We start from the raw sequence: 22,070 nt of genomic DNA, 5'->3' as shown, positions 1-22,070 counted from the left end.
CTCTGAGGTTCTACCGCGGCCTGCAGGTGACCAGGACAGGCAACAGCTGGACACACACATTTTTTTTCTGACATCTTCAAAACACTTCCTTTCACTACGTTTCTTGTTTTTTATTTTTAATCTCGCACATTTTTTGCTGCCTGCCAGCATATTATTTGTCCAATTGCGTTGTAATTTAGCGAACAGTCATAGTGTGGTATATATTCAGTTTAATAATGTTCAATCTTCTGTGTGCAAGTTCTTACTCTACATTCAAAATCACCGCTGCGATGCTGTCAGTTCTGTAATCTTTTTTTCCAACAGCCCACGCGTTGCATCCAAATTGTATGGTCTTCTCATCCACCCACCTTTTCTTTCTGTCTCTTTCTGTGTTCGCTATAGGCGGAAAGCGTCGCTCGATCGCTTCCTTTCGCTTTAAAAGTCCGGTGTGATGCTAGTCTAGCGGTCAGCACTCTGTTTGCTTGAAAAGGGGGATGGGGGTGTTACGGACGTCCCATCAGGGGCAAGAGTGCCTGGAAGACCGACACCCTCTCCCCTTTCTACCTTCGCTAGCTAACCCTCCTCCTCAACCTCCTCCCTTAGTACTCTGCGCTCAAAAGCTTGGCTGCGTGCGGAGGGGGAGAGAACACTTAGTGGTGAGAGTGTAAGGCCGGAGGCGAGGAGGCGATGTCCGCGGTCATCGAACTTCGCGGTTCGCAGACCATCCCCCCCCCCCCCCCCCCCCCCTTTCTAAGCCACCGCCCTGGTTGGGTTTGCGTGACCACCAAGTTGTGGATGTGCTTTTTCATCTGCATCTATTTGCTTGCTGTCAGGCTTTGTTGCCGAAGAGCGTCCCGCCGCCAACCTGTCCTCCTCTCCATTTTTCCCTTGTATTGCTTCACTCTCGTTCTAATCGCTCTCTCCCTCCTTCCGTCTTTATTGTTGTTATTGGACTGTTTCTGTTGCGTTTTTTTCTGTGCTTTCGCGTAGTCGCGCAACTTTGTTTCGAAGAAGCCGCGTGCGTATGCATATACAAACACACAGAGACAAACTACTGTGAGGAAAGGAAGGCGCCGCGCGCTCGTGGAAAGGAGGAAAAGTCAGCGATCCGTGCAGCAGGCAGCAGCACTAACAGCAGCAGCAGGAGCCATCCCGACAGCGAAAATGTCCATCCCAGGAGCCCCCCTCGGCTCTATTCTTATAACGCCGCACAGCCTTCCTTTCTCCTACAGCAGCGCATGGCTTCTTTCAAGGGTCATCTCGTCGTGGTTTCTTTTTCTTCTCTTTCTATCTGCCGCATACGCTTTCTTTCTCAATCCGTTCGTTCCATCCCTTTTTTTATCTTTCCAGTTCTCTTACCTCTTCTGTGCCTGCGCTGTTTCGCTCCATCTCGTATGCAGATACACGTTGTATACACTGATGTGTCTTCGCCCAGACGCAGGCGAGCTAGAAATAATAAGAAAGAAAGAAAGAAAGAAAGAAAGAAAGAAAGAAAGAAAGAAAGAAAGAGGAAAACTTGAACGCGCATAACGAGTTGTCGGAACCGCTCACGGTCATTGCCGCGCTGAATTATAGACAGGCTAGCTCAACACGGTTGCGCGTGCTCGCACATAGTATGCTGGTTTGGTGCTGCTAGTTTTCTCGGCACTGAGGCTGGGCTCGCGGTGGCTATGCCGCAACTACCGCTCCTGGAGGTGTGGAAGAAGCCGAAAGAAGCGCGCGGCTCTTCTACGGGGCGTTGCCGTGTCCTTATACCTTCGTCACGGGGGCACGCCGCAGTAGAGGGCAGGTCGTCGTCGCGTGCGCATCACGCATCGGCCGGGAGACGGCGCCACCGAACCTCCTGCCTCGTCTTCTTCGTCTTCCGGTTCTTGAGACGTCTTTCTTTTTCCTACTTTCGTGCATTTCTTTCTTCTTTCGGGGACTATTTGAAAGAAACAGCTGAAGAAGCAAAGTGGAACAAGGAAGGGGGCAGTACCGGAAGGCATGGAAGGGTCGTCTCGTCTGGTGCGCGTCAACCCCCTCTCCCCAAGCACGCCTCTCCTTCATTCGTATTGCCTTTTTTTTTTCCTTTGACAGACAGGCACAGAGCGGCGATGTATCACAAGTGACCCCTAGACAAGAAGCCAGTATACGGTAAATTGCATCGGTATATCTCATTAGCCCGAACTCGCTTGATTCGAACTCCCGCTTTATACGTACCAACGCTTTGGTTCCGCCAACGTGAAGTGTAGGAAGCAGTTCTTCTTGATAGCTTTAACTATGCACACGAAACAAGCCACCCAAAAAAAGGTAGAAATTTTGCGGCGGCGATGAGGGGGGGAGGTGATAATTTTATATTTGCGAGTCATAGAAGTATAGTGTGGTGCGCAAACTACGCTTCCCTAGGACAACACAAAACACGCAAGAACGGGATAATGTTATAAACGAGACGATGGATTACGGCGCCGCAGAGAGTTGAAAACTATAAGCAACGAATCAACGGCGGAGATGGATCGCTTTGGTTCGTACCAAAACACAGGGAGATGAGGGGCGCTATTACCTTTTATTCATTTATTTTTCTTGCGTACGTGCGTGCGTGCCCGGCGATGGAGCTCAATTCCGTCCCGAGATAAAGCGTCGTACAGCGGCAGGAGTGACGCCTCAATTTGCCCGTGGAGGCGCTTCCTTATTATATACTCCCTCCCGTGCAGCCGAGTTGTCTGTTACGAGAAAGAACCGGTCCATTCAGTGGTTCGGCGAAATGGCGACTATATTTACAAGCATCGCCATCATCTTTTTTTAGCGAGTATCCGTTATTCCCGCATTACACGTAAACCCGAAAGCAACGTGCTCGCCTCGAATGCGGGGTGTAATGTCCGGGTAATAGCCGTAATCTATCACAATGACGAAACCGCGCGGAATCATTAGCGGAGATTACATGGGCAGCACTGTGATCGTAATCCAGTCCTCGACGGACGCTTAAGAAGGAATGATTGCCCGAGAAAAGCGCCTTGGTAAAGAAGGGTAGTAGTTGAGCCTTGTTATAGACGCACGCGTTTCGAAGATAGGCGTGGAAAAAAAAAAACGTGGTTAATCTCATCTCTGACGGTAAGCCTATAGGTGTAAACGCGAAACGTTTTGTAGTCCATGGGTATACGCTTCACGCCGTCTGGTATTATGCGGAAAAACTTGGCAACGTTGCAAATGTCGTAATTGCTGTCTACTTGCACCGAAGTTCGGAAGGTCCATTTCTCTGCGGCCGAGCATGGCTTCTAACGCATGAGTTCATACTGACAAGGTTCAACGGCTTTGCTTCGAACCCCTCGTTGACCTACAATCTAAACACGGATACTCCTATATGGGGGTGAAAAGGGGGTAAGCTGTTCTCAAGAGCACTGCCTTTTATAAAAGAGAGTGCGGTAGACGACAGTTTACTCCTTTGTTACTCCTTTCTGTTTAGAGTGTACGGTGGTCCGATACCCGCGGTAACATTCTTATAATCACTCTGGGCTTCATAATTATGCGCGTGTGAAGACTTGTGGATGTGTCAGGTTACGACGTCACAGATGTTCAGAAGCACTCAGGTATTGAGACTCTCTTCGGTGTCCGTTGAAGAAAAAAAGCTGCGGGTGGTGGCGGAAATTAATCCTGAGCCCATTCACTACGGCGCTCCTCGCAGAATACGGTGTTGTGTTGGCGCATGATAAACCCCCAGCCTAACCTGATCCTCACTAACCAGCAATCGAGCGCAAGATTACTGAGAGCACCCTCTACAAAATCCAACTCGGCGATGCCCTTTCAGGTCCCGCAATCACATAGGACACGCTCTCAAGAGCGGTTAATTTTCGTTTGCCTACCTTAATCTGAAAAATATGTTCACTGACAGAAAGAAAGGAGTAAATGAGGTGTAGGAGTCACTCCTTTCAGGGACTAACTGCATCCAAAGCGCCTACTCTTAGTTGTCCCACCTGGACAGTGTCCAGCCAGAAAGGGATAGATGGGGTGTAAAAGTGAGGTTTTTGTGGGAGAGTGACAGCGTTGTCACACCCCTAGTCCCACAGAGACTGACCATTACTCTCTTAAAGGCTAACTACGAAGTAATTATCGTCCACAATCTCTGCACGAAGTAACTGTCGTGAGTGCTAGTTGAGCGCCGCAGTTATTCTGATCTTAGCCGTTGTTGGTCTTTTTTTTTTTGCATTTTTGGGTTTCATTCGCTTAGCCTTTTTTTATTTTGCATCCGGGCATTATCGATTACAGCGTATGACGGCGACACCTGCTCGGTTGCCACTGAAGACAGTATTCCAATCACTTGCCGTTATAAAATCTATACAGAGCTAGAATTAGCGTATTTAAATACTCATTCCCCCCCCCCCTCCCCCTCCGCACTCTATATAGACGATCGGAACAAGTTGCCACAAGAACTTTTCACCAGCGCTGAATCTTTTGATGTGATTGATTGGTAACGGCTTATTCTCAGAGTTATACATTTCAGTATGTCTGTATTCTTTCTTTTCATAGCTTGTATTGTTGGATTCACTTTTTTATCCTAGTAGTTTGCAATTCAAGAGCTGCGTTTGTTTAACTACTTTATACTGATTTTGCTTGTAACTATAATTGGTTTTGGGGGGGAAAGGAAATGGTGCAGTATCTGTCTCATATATCGTTGGACCGCGCCGTTAGGGAAGGGTAAAGGAGGGAGTGAAAGAAGAAAGGAAGAAGAGGTGCCGTAGTGGAGGGCTCCGGTATAATTTCGACCACCTGGGGATCTTTAACGTGCACTGACATCGCACAGCACACGGGCGCCTTAGCGTTTTTCCTCCATAAAAACGCAGCCGCCGCGGTCGGGTTCGAACCCGGGAACTCCGGATCAGTAGTCGAGCGCCCTAACCGCTGAGCCACCGCAGCGGGTGATTTTGCTTCGTGATCATGCCTTTCTGTGTGTATGTTTATGCTCCTCCTACTTAGGCCTGCTGCAATATTTTTAAATAAATAAAGCAGAAATACAATTCTGCGATTTTCATACATTGGAGCACACCATCACGTGCGTATTGCGTGATCTGACGCCACAGGACGGCAGTCTCTCTTTTTTTGTTTTTGTTAACACTTTGCCTATCTGCCGAACAGCCGCGGCTGCAAGGCCTGAGTCACCCTGCATTGTTGAATCCGTCAAGGTCACTACTTCGGTTGCCAACCGGTTAAGGTGACCGCATCGCGGCGACCAAAGTGAAACGGAGTACACTTCCACCATTGTTCGTCGGGCGCAGTCAGGACAAAGGAGGCCGTATGGGACGCGACGGGCGGTGCGTCGTGAGAATCGAACGACGATTCGGTCGCGTGATATGCCAGCCTGCGGCGGGTCCCTTTGACGGTGACGCGCAGGGGTAACCGAAGACGACCACGCCGGCGCCTTCCACGCAGAACTGTGTTCCGTCAGCCGCAAGTGATACCGGAACCGCCAGAGAACGCAGGCCTGCTGCAGCGAGCCAGGAGTTATCAGGTTCGGTATGCGGTGACTGCGAGCGTCCGCGCGCACTGGACGAAAACAGGGCATGCAGATATATCAGACACCGCGATGCCACCTTGCTGCTGCCATATCAGACGTTGCCCGATTGAGCAGCTCGTCGAAAAACAAATAACCGTCGCATGCCAGTTGCAAACTGAGTCAGCCAGTGGATCGTTAAATCCCGGCCGCGGCGACCGCGTTTCGATGAAGGCGAAATGCGGCCGTGTGCTGTGCGATGTCAGTGCACGTTATAAAGATCCCCAAGTGGTCGAAACTAATCCGGAGCCCTTCACTACGGCACCTTTCTTCTTCCACTCCCTCCTTTATCCCTTCCCTTACAGCGCAATTCGGGTGTCCACCGAGATAAATGATACATATACTGTGCCATTTGTTTTCCTCAAAAAACAAAACAAATTTTCTGTTTTCATTTCCACTCCATCCGACATACTAACCGGACTTGCGAACTCGTACCGTTCGCTGTCGCCTCAGTAGCCGAACGCTGTCGCCTCAGTAGCTTTTAGCATAGCGCGTGCCGATACCTCTACAGCTTACACCGTAACGTGGCCCGCCACTGCTTGTGCGCATATCGCCATGAGATGAGAGCGCCAGATGGCGCCACGTTCCTGTCAACAGCGCGCACGCCTTTCTCGTCGTGACCAATCAACGCGTTCGCAGTGGCGGGCCGTAGTACGCGGTAACCGGTAGTGGTAGCGGTACTCGCTATGCTACTGAGCTACCGTGGCGTTTGCCATGCGTTCTGCCTGTTCACTCTTCATCAGTACCGCAGGGTGTTTGTCTTCGTTGGAGGCGAGCGGTAAAGGATATTTTTAAACCCGTCAGCCAGAAAAATATTCTTTTTCTTCCTCCGAGATCCAACGTACGCGTCGTTGAGAACCGAGCCACCGAGAGCCTGCAGCATTTGTTTACACCCCTCCGCCCGCGGAGCCAAAATTAAGAGCTCGCCTTTTGCTGGAGCACCCAACCCGCCGAGTTCAAACAAGTTTTTCTCCTTTTTGTATGTATTTTTGAAAGTCAAGAACTACGTGTTGTTAGCGCACGCGCGCTGCGCAGATATACGCGTCGTTTGCGAACGGCATATTTCTTTTTCTTTTTTTTAAACACGCACTCGCGTGGCAGTTTTTGGCCACGGAGATGGCTTGACGCGCAGGCAACAAGTTGGCGTCATATTTCACGAGGGGATTGCACAAAATTCGGCGCTTCTAAGTATGTGCGAGTTGGCGCGCCGTCAAAGCGACTTGTGCAGTTGTAACCGTTGCGCAATTGTTTTTGCTGCTTGTGGGGCTCGGGGCGGCCACAGCGGTTTTATTAGCAGCCACAGATCTCGTTCTTGTTCTTGAACTCTCAGTGAGAGCGCCGTAGAGCTCTTCAGGCGCGTTAGAACGAGCGCTGCATTTGACCACCAGGTTCGCCACCCATTGACTGTGGCGAAAGAGCATTTGCATGTCAAGCTCTATAAGCATTTGCATATAGAGCTTACGCATATCTTCTATGCAAGCTCTACATGCATTTCAGGGTGAATGACGCGACGTTCGAAGTATTCTGAGCTGTAGCAGCGTGCGGTGCAATTCAGATCGTTGCGAACACTGCTGGTGGTTATACCATTGCGTTTGAGCCTCAGTAAAGACGAGGAAATAGAAGAAAAAAAAAACTACGTATAAAATGAAAAACAACCTCTCCGTTTTACTGCATCTAAAAGGCAGCACCGAAGCGCGGGAGGCGTGGAGTCGGTTAACTCAAACGAACTCTGAAGTGCGCTGCTCCCTTGAAGGCCTTAAAGGCATTTAGGGACACTGAGGACACCATCCGATTGTTCTCCACAAAAAGTTATTCTCCGAGTCTTTATGGCTATGCTGACGTTTTGTCCGACAGCGAAAGAAGAATTTATCGGCGAGAAAATTGTATTTAAAAATCTTCCTGCCAGTCAATTCAAATTCGTGACGTCCTTACCGAAAAGAACCGGTTGCCACCGTTTAGAAGTGATTGACAGTGTTGCATAGCCTCTGGGATCCGCACAAAAAATCGGGTGTCGATGCAGGCATTTTACTTGCGAAATTAACCGCTGCATGGCGGCACCTGTATTGTAAAAAATTCGTTTCCGGTTAAAATGCTTTCTTTGTTATTAGAACGTGGCAGCCTACTGATACAGGCCAACTTTCATTTGTACATAGTGTCCATTTAAGGCCACTCTTAAGAGTTCCAAGGCACTTGCGCCGTTCGCATTTAATAATGATACGTTGTAAACGGTACTGCCCATCGCGTGAAGTAACGATCAGTACTCAAGCAAAAAAAAAATACAATGATCTTCAAAAGTTTCTAGGCCACATAGAGTATGACTGAACCTGGGGCCGAGGGCTCCCGCTGCAGTCTCCTGGCGTCCTCCGAGACTTATGACCCTGAGACGGTCTGTCGTACAGTTTTTTAAAGCCTCGATTACTCCTCAGGTCGCAGCACTGCTGCACTGCACTTGTGAATGCTGCGGTTGCGTAGAATTAAGCTAAAACAATAACAAATAGGTAGTAATTAATCGTTTACTGAGTAAAGCAACTGTTTATATATGCCCACGCCATGATGCTTTTCTATGTCCCGCTGCGAGAACAACAATGATGGCCGCGAGGACAGGGGTTTGTCAGGCGCTTTTCCTCTCCTCATAGCCACCCTCTCCCTCACCAAGCCCCCTCAATACACGCGAGGCGCGAAAAATAGTCTACATACCTGTCTGGCGTAGCTTAAGTGCGTTGACCTAACGCTGTTGAGTGCAGTCACTCGCAAGAGGTTCGTATACTAACAACTCAGCGTTTCCAGGCGCCATAGCACCCCCCCCCCCCCTCTTCCTCCCTCAAGCAAAAAGTGATGCGAGACTGCGAGGTGGAGTCGCATGCCCAGAGTCATAAAATGGCTCCGCCCATTCTGAGCCAGGGTAAGAGAGCAGAGAAAACATTGCTCCGAAGGGATAAAGAACAGGAACGACCAGCGGCTGTTTCCGAAAGAAGCCAGTCCGACGTTAACCAAGGAGGCCTCCCGAGACAAGATGACACGTAAAGATGCCAGAGACAGCAGCGGCAGCAGAACGGGCACCCGTGGGTCTCACAGAACTTCCATGTTTACGCTTTGGGGCCCTCCGGCTAAGGGCGGCTATAGCCTAAGCTCACGGAGCGCGTGTGACTTAACCGAAGCGCCTCCAGAACCTGGCAGCTATCACTCGGAGGAAAGGGGGGGAGGGGGGAGCTTGCAGAACAGTTTAAGTCCTGTGTGCGTGTGCGAGTAACGTTTCGTGCAAGCACAAATATGGACAACGTTCAGTGGCGGCTCCAAGCGGGACGTTCGGCGTAATCTCAAAAGAGCGCGCTGCCTCAGGACAATGGCACGCGTAAAGATAACAGATGGCCTCCTGCTCCGCTGGGGAAAAGCCGCTGAAGAGTGAAAGGCCCGCCGTATATTTACTCGAGGCCCGTCTCGTGTGTGTATGCTTCGCGGGCGTTGACGCGGTGGCTGGCCGCCGATGTCTGGCATTCGTTCTCGCGGCCAAGGCCTCTCCGTGAGGTCGGTATACTGACCGCGCCAATCTTGCATGCCTGGAGTGTTTCCCGTCACTAAAAGCAAGCGCACGTGGAGCTTTGGGCTGTATTGTTCCCTTGCTTCAAAGACGACTCCTGTCAGAAGACTAAACACGATGACGTGCCGTGCCCGTTCCCGAAGACCTCTATATTCGGATACAATTCAAGAAAAAAGCGGCAGATGCCCCTCAAATGAGGCCCTCCAGCCTATGGTGTCGACCGATTTTCATGACGCCGTGGTTAATCCGATCAAGGCATCAGCTACTCTCCGCGATTTCAGGCTAGCAGGCCCGAGGGGATTGACCACGACGTCATGAGAATCGGTCGACGCTATTGGCTGGAAGGCACCTCCTTTGAGGGGCATTTGTCGCTTCGTTCTTGAGTTGTATCCGTATCCTTTCGGTCATCATATGCGTGGATATCCACAGCGTTTCAAATACAGTTTGTACCATACACACTTCATCCGCAAGTCAAAGCATGGTGGCCAGTGCCCCGTACAAGAAGACCCATAGATTCCTTCCGCAGATTCCTCGTACCATGGGCTTCTGCCACAAGGTAAATCATTATGGCTAGACATGTCCATACTAAAAGACCTCTGGGATCCTCCTGTTGATTATTGGGAAGAGTATGTTGCAATGATGGCATCTGAGGATGAAGAATTGATGTTGGGGATGCCACAGCGCTGCTGCTTGACGATCCTATGACTCCTGTCTTTGGGACGTGAGCTCCGTCCGGACTGAGCCACTGGCATCCTTGTTCATCGTCGGTTTATTGAAACTCTGGTGGCTGCGGTGATTACTGTTACTCACGTGGGTTCGGGTCATGAAGGGCACGAATAATGGGGTGAAGGTCACGAGGGACGTGCCGGGTCTTGATAGGTCATGGTCTACACATTATCTACTCTCGAGAACGAGCCTTCGGCGGCCACAGAATGCGAATGGGTCTGTGGGCGAACGAATAGCTTCTTTCTCCTTGTGGGCTACGAGTTTATTTATTTCTTTCAACTTCAACTAGTATAACCTGAAGTTGACCACACGGGTGCGTAACTGTAGCAGTTTTAACTAACTCTAAATCTAGTTAGAAAAATGTTATGCATTCAGTGAGCAGGAACCACTTGCGACACGGACCGATGTCCAACCCGTGTGATGGGTTTTGCACAGCTTATGAGCGCCACGTCTCTAATCCGCGAACAAAATTATTTGGTCTTTGCGGTGACTTATTTTGCATCCGTCTACGTGAGGACACCAGAATTCTGCGCCCTTGGTCATGCCATTCCCTGTCTTATCTCTCTTCCTGCGCCTCGATCTCGTCAGGACACACGTTTGTCAACGGATATCAAGCTTACCTTTGACTTTCTGCATCAGCTGGAAGTAGTGGACGCGAGATCGCCTCGCAACCGTTTCCGTCACTACCGGTTCGCGTACGAGTTCGAGCTACATGAAACAAAACGTCTACTTCGCGCTCAACAACAGTTTATTTTACTTCCGAATGTAACTCGAAAAGTTAAGGAGATCATGCGTCTAGAGGGAAACCCATACCTCGGGGGGCAGTCGTTGACTGTATGCTAACGGCGATTAAGCTATCGCTGTTTAATTTGTGTTTTTTTTTGTATTTTTAGGCCATCTTAATTTTGTCGCTCGTCGACTCCGCGCATCCCTACAGTTCTAAAACTACAGCCCCCACGTACAGGCCAGGAAGAAGTGACGGCGATAGCCAGACACGCTCGCTCGCGCGTACAGCCGAAACAGAAACAACGTTTGGGGTATACAGCTACACGAGGAGTGGAGAGAATGTGCCGTAACTCCTAACAGGGCACCTCCCCCCCTCGCTTCCACGCACAAATACCACGCTGCCTCTTCCTCGCGTTTATCATCTTTTCTGTGTTTTCCTTTCTTTTTGCCGCTCGTCGCCGTCACTTGACGTTCAGCAGACGTCTGCGCCCCGCAAGCTACGGGGTCGTCGAAAAGGGGCCGGCGCACGACGATGCCGTTTGCTGTGTGGCCTCCGTGAGTGCGGAGAGGGAGAAGTCGCTTCCGCTCGGCAAGTTTTTAGAAGGCCGCCGCAGCAGCGCATTCCGCGGGCGCTCTCTCCTCCTTCTCCTCTTGGTCTCTGCCCTGCTCAGCTGGCATGTCGCTGCGCTTTGGCGGGGCCTTTGAGAGGTCTCCTTTCGGCAAGAAAGCGGGGGGGGGGGGGGGGGGGGGGGGGGTGATCCCGAATTCCGGTCGTTCTTGTTAAGCGATACATGGGTCGACGACGACGTTGAGGAGCGAAAAAAGGGGCGCGTCTTTGTCCGTCGCCTTCTTTTCCGCCCCATCGCTGTCCGCGTGCGCGTGCGAAATCTAAAAAAAAAAAATAACAACAAGAGAGAGAGTAACCGCTGTGGAGGCTGCTGGTTGGTCGTGGAGCAGAGAAAACGGTACCGCGGCGGTCGTGCCCATCTTCGTTTTATTTGGGATCGCCCGCACGTGCTCCCTGTGAGGGGTCTTGTTTGGAGGAGACCGTTTCCGCGTCCGCCGCCGTTGCCACTGCCTTTCGACGCCTGCTTCTTCCCTCTTTAGACAAGCGACACAGAAGGGGGAAGAAGGACGACTCCAGCTTGATGTGTGCCTTGTTCGCGCTCTGAAGTGGAGTCACCGGGGCAGGCTAGGGGAGTGATGCTCGCACAAGCGTCGGGTGAGCTGGAAGAGACGATTTAGTGGGTCTATTCACCGGCTAATCGAAGGTTGGCGAACTTTCGGGCCGGTTTATATATCAATAGAGCGGTGCATGCGATGCTGCTGGGGTTGCTCGGGAAAGACTGCCTTCTGAGGCGCGCGTTGGGAAAGAACTGTGATTGGTGGAGGGCCGCTGATACTTCTCGGTGTCGTGTAACGGCCGGGTGTCCCGAGTCTTGATGGAGTTAATTCTACGTATTATCCTCCGTGGCGTTCCGAGTCTTACCAGAACGAGTGTTCGCATGAGAGGAAATTGGCGGTGCAAAGCTCGAAGACTAATGAACAGTCAAGAGCACAATCGCTCTCTTTCAACCCATGATTTGCCCACTCGTGTTCACCTTCTGTTCGATTATGTGAATTCCCTCTGGTCACTGTTGTTTGGTGTTGTTTCCTTCCCGTGTTGTGAACAGTGTCATCCAGTGAACCGACCCTTGAAATATGGACTATATGTAGTTGATCATTCATTGAAGGGCATGCAGACCAAATGCATTGTCATATGCATGCCAGATGTATTCTGTCATGTGTAAGTTTACATGAATATGTTTGTATATTTGTTGCGGGTTCACTTGTGTGTCATGCCGATTACGTTACCTAGTGCAGAAATCTCTTGTCAAGCCTCGTACCTTTAACTCCTGCTCCACTCGCTATTTAGAAAGAAAGAAAGAAAGAAAGAAAGATAGATAGATAGATAGATAGATAGATAGATAGATAGATAGATAGATAGATAGATAGATAGATAGATAGATAGATAGATAGATAGATAGATAGATAGATAGATAGATAGATAGATAGATAGATAGATAGATAGATAGATAGATAGATAGATAGATAGATAGATAGATAGATAGATAGATAGATAGATAGATAGATAGATAGATAGATAGATAGATAGATAGATAGATAGATAGATAGATAGATAGATAGATAGATAGATAGATAGATAGATAGATAGATAGATAGATAGATAGATAGATAGATAGATAGATAGATAGATAGATAGATAGATAGATAGATAGATAGATAGATAGATAGATAGATAGATAGATAGATAGATAGATGGATGGATGGATGGATGGATGGATGGATGGATGGATGGATGGATGGATGGATGGATGGATAGATGGATAGATGGATAGATGGATAGATGGATAGATAGATAGATAGAAAAAGAAAGAGAGAAAGACAGAAAGGAAGGAAGAAACATAAGACGTCAGTTTATGCTGGTCAATCGGTGTGTGAAGGAACTGCGAATTTTCTTTTGGATATTATGCGTCAATAGCAAGACCATAAGAGCGCAGAAAGAACGGTGCTGATCACTCATAATTACGGAGCAACCAATACAGGAGTGCTCGAAATTTGTTCCCTTTTATATTGCTCACGATCGTACGGTATATATAGAGTCCGTGTGTGCACCGACCTCACACTCTCAACTGACCCGTTGTGCCACACGCAGCTGGTGTTCGAGGACGTGCTGGCCGAGCCCGACGCGAGCCACGGCTTCGACGGCGCCTGGAAGCTCACCTACCTGGTGTTCTCGAGCACGCGGCTGTGGTGCTACCGCCTGCTGGCGGCGCTGCTGGCGCTCCCCTGCGGCCTCACCTGGGGGCTGCTCTTCTCGCTGCTCTCGCTGCTGCACGTGTGGGTGCTGACGCCCGCGCTGCGCATCTTCGACGTGCTGCTCCACGTCGTGCACAGGGTGAGAAGGAGCACCGGGGATCACCGGTGGGGAGAGGTCATTTTTCGTCATCAATAAACCTGCTGCAGGCCAATGGCAGCGTGCCATCCCAGTCTGTGGACATGGAACCCAAGGGGAAAGGAAGCCCTCCAACCAACGCCATCGACCAAATATGAAGACGTTGTAGTCAATCGCTTTGCACCAGCTATAGCGTGGCACGGCAGTTGCCATTGCAGGCACGTCGTCATGACCAAAGTCGATGCCATTGGTTGCAGGGTCTTCTCTGATGGGTCGTTGGCGGATTCGTTCTTGAGTCTTGTCCGTCTGCAAACGTTCCTCTTGTGGTTGAGGTTGTCGCCGATAAGTTAATGATAGGTGTTACTCAATTCAGACTGGTTAATTCGCGTTCTGGCCGTTTGCCAGGAAGTAGGAAACTGCGCATATCGGGAGAAAGAGGAATGCACATACACATTCTGTGTGTTCATTTAGAGAATTTTGGTGCGTCTTATGTTCTTCCTGCCCTACTTTGTCGCTGTGCATCCTACTTATTCATACCGTGCATGCCAACCGGCCCAAACGTCCACACTTCTCACCATTTGCCTGCCGTGGTCACGAACAATTCGTCTCCTTAAGTAAACCTGGAAACTGGAAGTGGCTAATTTTTTGTTGCAAATTTCTCTTGCGCCGGTTCGTGCTGAGCCAATCATCGGTGCTCCTCTACGAGCCAAAGTAGTCCTAATGGCCCTCATTGCTTCCACGAATCGTTGCATCGGAAGCCGCTGGCTCCAGTGACTCGTCTCCATCCGTCGTTTTACTTTTTACCTTGCTTGCTCATGTCACGCGTGGTCAAGTGTTCTTTACGAACGAGTCATTGCCTCGGTCAAAACCACGTGGTCAAATCCGTCACGTTGTCGAGTGACGCATGCGCAATCTGTAACCACTCGTGACTATGACACCTTGAAAGCAAACGCCGTCTCTTTTCTGCCCGGTGCAGGTCTGGGGCGGCCTGGTGCGAACCCTTCTGGACCCGGTGTTCCAGTCCATCGGCAAGGTGGCCGGTGACGTGCGCGTGACCCGAACGCAAGTCTACCCCAAGAACGACTTCGCCCACGACCCCTGAGCCGCTGCGGCCCAGCCAGCAGATGGCGCGGGGGGCGTGCGGCCGTCCAGAACGGCTGAGCCTTTTGATCGCGGTGGACCCCACCCACGTCCCCCGGCAGCGGGGACGAGGGCAAGGGCCCACCCAGCGAGCATCGACGCCCTCTGACCCTCACCGTCTTGTAGCAGCCCCCCTCCGCCACCATTTACCCCTACCGGAACATTCTTCTTCTACCCCAACCCGACCCCCTCGGCAACGCCCTCGATGATAACGGCTCACTGTTCGAAGCAGAAACGAAAAAAAGAAAGACATCGAAGAGCGCAGTCGGTGCCTGCAGCTTTCCCATAAGGCCCACCCGCAGTGACGCGCAACTGCGCATGCTGTGGCGTGTTCGCAAAGACGTCAAGACAGCACGCGTTGTGTTCCTGGACATCGGCTATTCTTGCTACAAACCGCCGCGCCAACTTTGTACAGGAGTATAGTTAGAAGAGACGCTAAATCTGGTCAGAGTACCGCCTCTTCCACACGCACGGACTCGGAGTCACTACGCATGGGCAGAGTCACTGCTGAGACTTGCGCGCATGCGCAGTGGCTGCGATGCCCAGAGGGTGGTGCACTAGGACGACATTTTCCGCCTTCGATAATTCGCTCCGACACATACGTTAGCCTTATAGGGTGGCGCTACTGTGTTGTCATATACTTTCAGATAGAGTTATATTGAGCTTCGCAACGGTTTTATCCCTTTGTATTCTTCAGATAATTTAAATTTGAGTTCAATGCATATATCACATTTTGGTCCTATTTGGCCATGTTGACCCCCCGTTTTAGGACCTGTTTTGTTACAGTGGGTGCGTATGTGGGCGTGCATACGTAACAGGCCCTTTAATAGCGCTTTATGTTGTACTTGCTCACTGTGAGAGCTGCCATCAAAAGAACTTGTGTGCCTTGAAATACTTCCCCGACCAAAACACCATCGTCTGATCGTGATCTTCCATAGCTAAAAGAACTTGAAATATGTTTCTGACAGTATTGAAGTGCCTGGCCAGCAATAGCATTAAGCCTGACTTTCCATGACACGCGCCTACTGTAACTAGTGAAAGTCATATTAGACGTCACTAGCAGTTGGTAGTTCCCCAACAGCTTTTAAGCTTGACCGTTCAGGAGGCTTTCGGCTCACTGATGTGCCTCACACAACACGATCCCACTCCGGAAATTCACGTTCACCCCCGATGGTGCAAAAGGAGCAAAAAAAAAACCTGACGGAAGAGTATATGTATTCTTACGCCAAGACAGTATTTTTTCACTTAGCCTATGTGTGCATGCGTGCGTGTGTGTTCGTGTGAGTTTGTAGCTCGTTTCCCTCTTTAATGCGCGGAGGCATCGCGTTTAGCATTCTTGTACGAGTTTTTATACCGCCTCTCTTCGCTCGTTCATTGTCACCCAAGGCGAGGCAGCGTATTTTGACGGGCCACACCATACCCCGTTTATCAAACTTGAGTTTCATCGCAAGCGTGCGCCGTTTTTAACATGTGACTGTTTTGTTTATTTCTCACATTCACACGCGCATTTTCGTAATGACGCCAGTGTGTGGCAAGTACCGGCAAGAAAAGTATGTACGTGTAAGCGAACAAAGCTTGTCCTTTCTTCTCTGTCTCATCGTGTTCATTTAGCGATGCACGCATCTTTCATCGCTACGTGGGTCCACCAACGCGAGGCTCGTTGTGGGGCGATTGTAGCAGCCCAAATAAAAAAAAAAAGATGTTTAAGGAGATGCGGAGCTAAGTATCTCTGTCGTTTGAAGTGCCCAAGTCTGTAACCACGCTTCCTCTTTTCTTGTGCAAGAAAAAGTAATAAAGTATCTTTTTATTCAACCTTGAAGTCCTGAATATTCTCTCAGCTATAGTCGGATACAACTCAAAAACGAAGCGGATTCTTCCCGTCAAAGGACCCCGTTCCAGCCAATGGCGTCGACCGATTCTATGACCCTGCTAGCGTGAAAATGCAGGGAACAGCACCAAAATGTAGAGAGGGGTCCATTTCCAACCAGAGGGAAGGGATTATCCCTATTCATCTACCACTCCCTGCTTTGTCACACAAGCAGGGTCACGAGAATCGGCCGACGCCATTGGTTGGAAGGAATTCCTTTGACAGGGATAAGCCGCTGCGTTCTTGAGTTGCATCTGACTATAGCACAGTAAAGAGTCCTGTGCAGCGACAGCTAATAATAATAATAATTGGTTTTTTGGGGAAAGGAAATGGCGCAGTATCTGTCGCATATATCATTGGACACCTGAACCGCGCCATAAGAGAAGGGGGAAGGAGGGAGTGAAAGAAGAAAGAGGTGCCGTAGTGGAGGGCTCCGGAATAATTTCGACCACCTGGGGATCTTTAACATGCACTGACATCGCACAGTACACGGGCGCCTTAGCGTTTCGCCTCCATCGAAACGCAGCCTCCGCGGTCGGGTTCGAACCCGGGAACTCCGGATCAGTAGTCGAGCGCCCTAACCACTGAGCCACCGCTGCGGATACAGCGACAGCTGTATATGGCACTTTTACCAGGGATAACTGGCGTAGGCACTGGCGTTATGCTCTAAACACGAATAATCCTATATGGGAGTATAAAGGGTGTCGGTCGGCCTCAAGCGCACTCACATTTAGGAGCAGGGTATGCTGCACAAGTTTTGGAGAAGATTTCGCTCGCGGAACGCTTGCTGTTGGTAACGGAGGTACATTCCCACTGCAAGGCGTAGTGTACTAGCTTGATGCAGTTAGCAATGGGAGGAGACTTTTAAAAGGTACTGAGATTAGTGAACAGAGATGGTTGAAACCTTCGTTAAAATATTCGTAACTGCTGGAACTTCACATGTTTTGAAGAGGGAACCTGTTTCCGTTGCCAAGAGTAAGCGTTCCGTATTTTTTAGTAATCGAAATCTGCTCCAGGGCTTGGGCAGCATACCCTGCCCTGCAAAGGGAGTGTGCCAAACGACCCCTGTCGGGTTCAGAGCGTAGCGTCGAAGCTTATGTTTCATAACTGAAAAAAACTTCCTCCTACTTCCCGTTCAACCTCTGGCTTGTGACAATGTTATCTCGGGAACGGGCTACCTGTGGTCACGTGATTAAGGTGAGCCTTGTGTAAGTCCTCCCCTTGTGGGCGCCTTATAATGATAATAATAATTGGTTCTTGGGGAGAGGAAATGGCGCAGTATCTGTCTCATATATCGTTGGACACCTGAACCGCGCCGTAAGGGAAGGTATAAAGGAGGGAGTGAAAGAAGAAAGGTATACAGGTGCCGCCACGGTCGGGTTCTAACCCGGGAACTCCGGATCAGTAGCCGAGCGTCCTAACCACTGAGCCACCGCGGCGGATGGGAATAGAAAGTCTGTATAGCGAAATCGGGACATAGAATCAACCGGATAGTTGTCTGGAGGTTAGGCGCCCATAGCAAAGCCATAAATGACGTAGTGCAGGGATACGTTGACTCGGCATCGTTTCGTGTGCAAGAAGCGCCGAGTAAAGCCTTGTTCGAGGAACTCCCGAAAAAGAAATGAACGGAGGTGGGAACCTAATATTCCTGCAGTAAGCATTGAAAAGGAAGAAGCAACGAACCAGAATGTGCGCGGTAAACAAAAAAAAAATGGTGTTGAGGAGCATGCGCTGTAGATAGAAGACAAAGCCGGATACTACCACTATAGAATGCTTCGGAAGAGCTTAGTCACAAGAAGGTATCGGTTCAAGATAATTCAAGAGGAAATGCTTCAAGCAAGAACAGGGTGCCTCAGGACCCCGAGTTAGAAATATGCCCAAAACGCTGACTCGTGGGCGGTGTGCGGCAAGTCTAAAGGGAATTGGCATATTTTGTTAGAAAATAGAGTGTTGATAAGAAGATTGGTTTGGTTTATGGGGACTTAACGTCCCAAACCAACTTAGGCTAATGAGGGACGCCGTATGGAAGGGCTCCGGAAGTTCCGACCACCTGGGGTTCGATCCCGCGGCCGGGATCGAACGTCTTTCGTGTAAGCAGCTGAGCGCCGTAACCACTGAGCCACCGCGGCGGTACCGACTGTAGTGAGGGAGAGGACAAAAGTGATATAATGAGGGAGGTGAAAAGAGACCCTAAAGATTGATGTGCGTAAGGCGAAGTCATAGCCTTTATTTCGTTAGTATACGTGTGGCATATCTTTTCGAATGTCGATGCCGGCATGATCAGCTCATCCACGTGACTGCGTATCCGCCGCAGACGAAAATAAAAAATGCGGCTTAGAATTGGTGGCGGGAAACCAGGGAAGCGGTGCGAAGATACGATTGCAGGTATTTGAAAAAAGTCATCGAAATTTATAATTGAAAGATGGGTTAAATCCCAGACAGTAATCATTAAAGCTTGAAAAAAAAGGGACGCCGCAAAAAAAAAAAAAAAGGCAGCGCTGTGTCCCTCCATCCATCCTGAAAATACTAGCCCAATCAGCCCATCGTTGTTTGAAACATGGTGCCTCAGATGAATGGCGCATGCAAGGAGGCTGTGAAAGAGTTTTGATTAGAGAGGCGCTTGGAAAGCTACCGTAGTTTTCGGTGTACTGTCCACAATCCGGTGTACAATACACGCATAAAGTTGCATATGCATGCGATCAACCAGGCTGCCGGAGCAAAACAAGTATCTCAATTCTAGGTCGAAAGAAGACTCGTCATTGTTGTCGGTATCTTTGCTGTTAGTCTCACACCTAAAAATTCTGGACGAATGCATTTTTGAACGAGACACAGTTTATGAACGCAATTTTTTTTCATATATATTGTAAGATCTCGCGATAGCAACCAACATATCCGCAGATCTCCCGTCTGTAGGGTTGCATTTTTTTTGCCATTAACGTTTTTTGCTATCGTCAAAAACGTTCCCCATTAGTTTCCTCTGGCAGTCCTAACTGCTCCATGCGAGTGGTGAAAACACTACAAAAGAAAGGTATTGCTACATATCGAAATAATGGATCATTATCTTAAATATTTCTATATCAGTTTTCCTTACATATTCATATTTGAACAGCGCAATAAAACAACGGGACACAACGAAGAATGGACACCACAAGCGCTGACTCGCAACTAGATTTTTATTCACGGCAAAGGTCTCTTAAATACTAGGAACAACGAACACAAACAAGAGGGAAAACAAAAGAAAAAGAAAACACAAAAGCTAATCATCATGCCTACAATCGGCAAGAGCGCATAGCTACACATCTTGGCCGGATAAGTACATCTCTTTATCAGTCAGTGTAACAGAAGGGTCACTAATACAACTATCAGTTTCCAAGCGGATGCGAAAAGCCTCTAATATTTCACGTGTTAAGCTGTCATTATTTTTACCTAAGATGACGGTGTTCGCCTTAATGTTTTCCTTACAGTTTTCTAATATTCAAAATTTTTCTCCAAAAATGCTGGGCACGTTCATTGAGCAACGACGTGCGCAAGCCAAGAAAAGTCATTGGTTCAAAGGATTCCACCACCAACCTACACTTATGCACATGCTAATGTTCTTCGAAATGAAGATAGCAACTAGCGCACTCTAGACACGAAAACGACTATATGGGAATAAAAAGGGGGGTGTGTCCCCTAGTGCAGTCCTTATTAGCGACACGGTGTGCTTGCTGCCCAAGTTCCGTAGTAGGTTTCGATCACTAAATGTACGGAATGCTCATCCTTGGAAACAGAGGTGTATTCCCACGGCAAAAAATAGCAATGTGATGCAGTTGGCACTGGGGGGAGGCATTTAAACGCGGCACCGAAGGTCCTGAGGTTAGCAAATAGAGAAGGTTGAAACCTCGGTTAAAATCTCCGTAAATGTTTGAACTTCTCATGTTTTTAAGACGGAATTTGTTTCCGTTGCCAGCCGTAAACATTACGTGTACCTTTAGTGATAGAATCTACCCCAGGGCTTGGGCAGCACACCCTACACCGTAAAGAGAGTGTGCCGGAGGAGAGATTACTCCGTTCTAATTCCTTTCGCGTTTTGTGTGTCGGTAAGAATGTATGCAACCAGTCCGACACACGGCGGCAACAGAAGCATCCAGCGCAAAACTGGGTGATAAAACCGCGCTTGACATTTTATTCTATACTGTGCGATGCTGAAATACAATACACTGTACAGTATGAGCCAACAGAAATTCCTCAAATTGCAAAATTTACACTCTATAGCACGTACAACATGCGGAATGTATGCCGGAAATTACGGCACTTCGTTGAGGTAGCCTGCAATTAAATATTAGTAAACGATTAAATCTAAGACACCACAGGAACTACTGGTTTTATTTCAATTCGGTTTAGTTGTTTCGTCAAGACCGCCTTACTATGCCAAAAATAATTTTTTTGGCTTCAGTTGAACGGAGCTTCCCTGTACAAGGCATAAAGCAAACAAACAACTTACCAATAATGTGATTCTAAATTCCGCGTATGTTCACGGTCATACTAGATGAGCAATGTAAAATTTAAAGCAGTTAAAGTCAAATGAGAAAACAAAATCGACACCTCTCGATCCGTCCCGACTCGAAAAGCTTGGTTGATTGACTTGTGCAGACTTAATTATTAGCAGTGAAGGTAGGGAGCATGATGAACCAGACGGCTGGGAGCCCTGGAGCTTGTTTCAAAGGGTCCAGAGTCTCCCCATCAGCGATTCCAAAAAGCTGTCCCGCACGTATACTAACTGTGCATCAATCACATGTAGTTTCCTAAGCTGGAAACCTCCACCTGCGCGGATTCGAATGCTTCTAAGCACGCTCTCCGTCAACACTGTTTAATCTCAAGTTCCTGCCTTTTTTTTTTAAGGGTTTATCTCACGCGGCTGATACGTTCTGTGGCATGCAGCTCCGTGGTACGATATATTGCCCTTCGTCAGAGCGGGGTCAGTGAGTGCCGTGTCGTCTGGCCAGACAAGTGTAGACGCCGATAACGCCGACGTCCGAAAGTGCATTCTGGAGTGGACCCGTCTCTTGAGCCATCGCCTTTGCAGTCTTACACGACGACATCCTCACTGCCCTAACATTCTCAGTGTACCAGAACACTGGAGGGCGTTTTCTGACGCTACAGATATAAAATCAAACAGCCAAGTTGAGGTCGGCTCTGTGAGAATTTTGTTCACACGAAGTGTTTTAACTCTGACTGTCACATCGACGGTTGCAGTAGTAGATCAGGAGATCAACTTTCTAATCATTTATCTCTAAGCGATCAAATTACGCCATCAATCGTCCATTGATCAACACCACAAATTTAAAAAAACAAATATCCATGCTCCTTGGTTTCGGTGACTGTTGGTGACTGTTAATTCCTTCATGTATATCATAACGAGCCCCACTTCCTCCCGCACAGAATTCAGGCTTGCGTAATTTTTGCGCAATAAGCAGCGACTCGTACGCGGTCTCCTGAACATCGCTAGTGTATGTGCGAGACGGATATGAGCTGAGCGGCGTCGTTTATCAGCCAGATATAGCCTCCCCGCGCACCTACTGTAGAGCACCGATAAGCACATAGGCAGAGAAAATGTGCCAACGAGCCTCATTGA

General features: G+C 49.0%; 1 protein-coding gene across 1 annotated transcript in view; it reads left to right on the top strand.

The window, feature by feature from the left end:
• The window catches only part of LOC144108839 (uncharacterized), a 91,801-nt gene extending 75,400 nt beyond the window's left edge, over positions 1-16,401 (top strand). Inside the window, exons 3-4 of the mRNA XM_077642030.1 lie at positions 13,210-13,452; positions 14,426-16,401. Of these exons, the coding sequence (XP_077498156.1) occupies positions 13,210-13,452; positions 14,426-14,551 (369 nt within the window). The 3' untranslated portion in view covers positions 14,552-16,401. The remainder of the gene's footprint in view (positions 1-13,209; positions 13,453-14,425) is intronic.
• Positions 16,402-22,070: the final 5,669 nt, after the last annotated feature.

Source organism: Amblyomma americanum, chromosome 10 (genome assembly GCF_052857255.1).
Source record: "Amblyomma americanum isolate KBUSLIRL-KWMA chromosome 10, ASM5285725v1, whole genome shotgun sequence".
NCBI lineage: Eukaryota > Metazoa > Arthropoda > Arachnida > Ixodida > Ixodidae > Amblyomma > Amblyomma americanum.
Note: the sequence above shows the minus strand (reverse complement) of the source record. Positions and strands in the feature narration are given on the sequence as shown.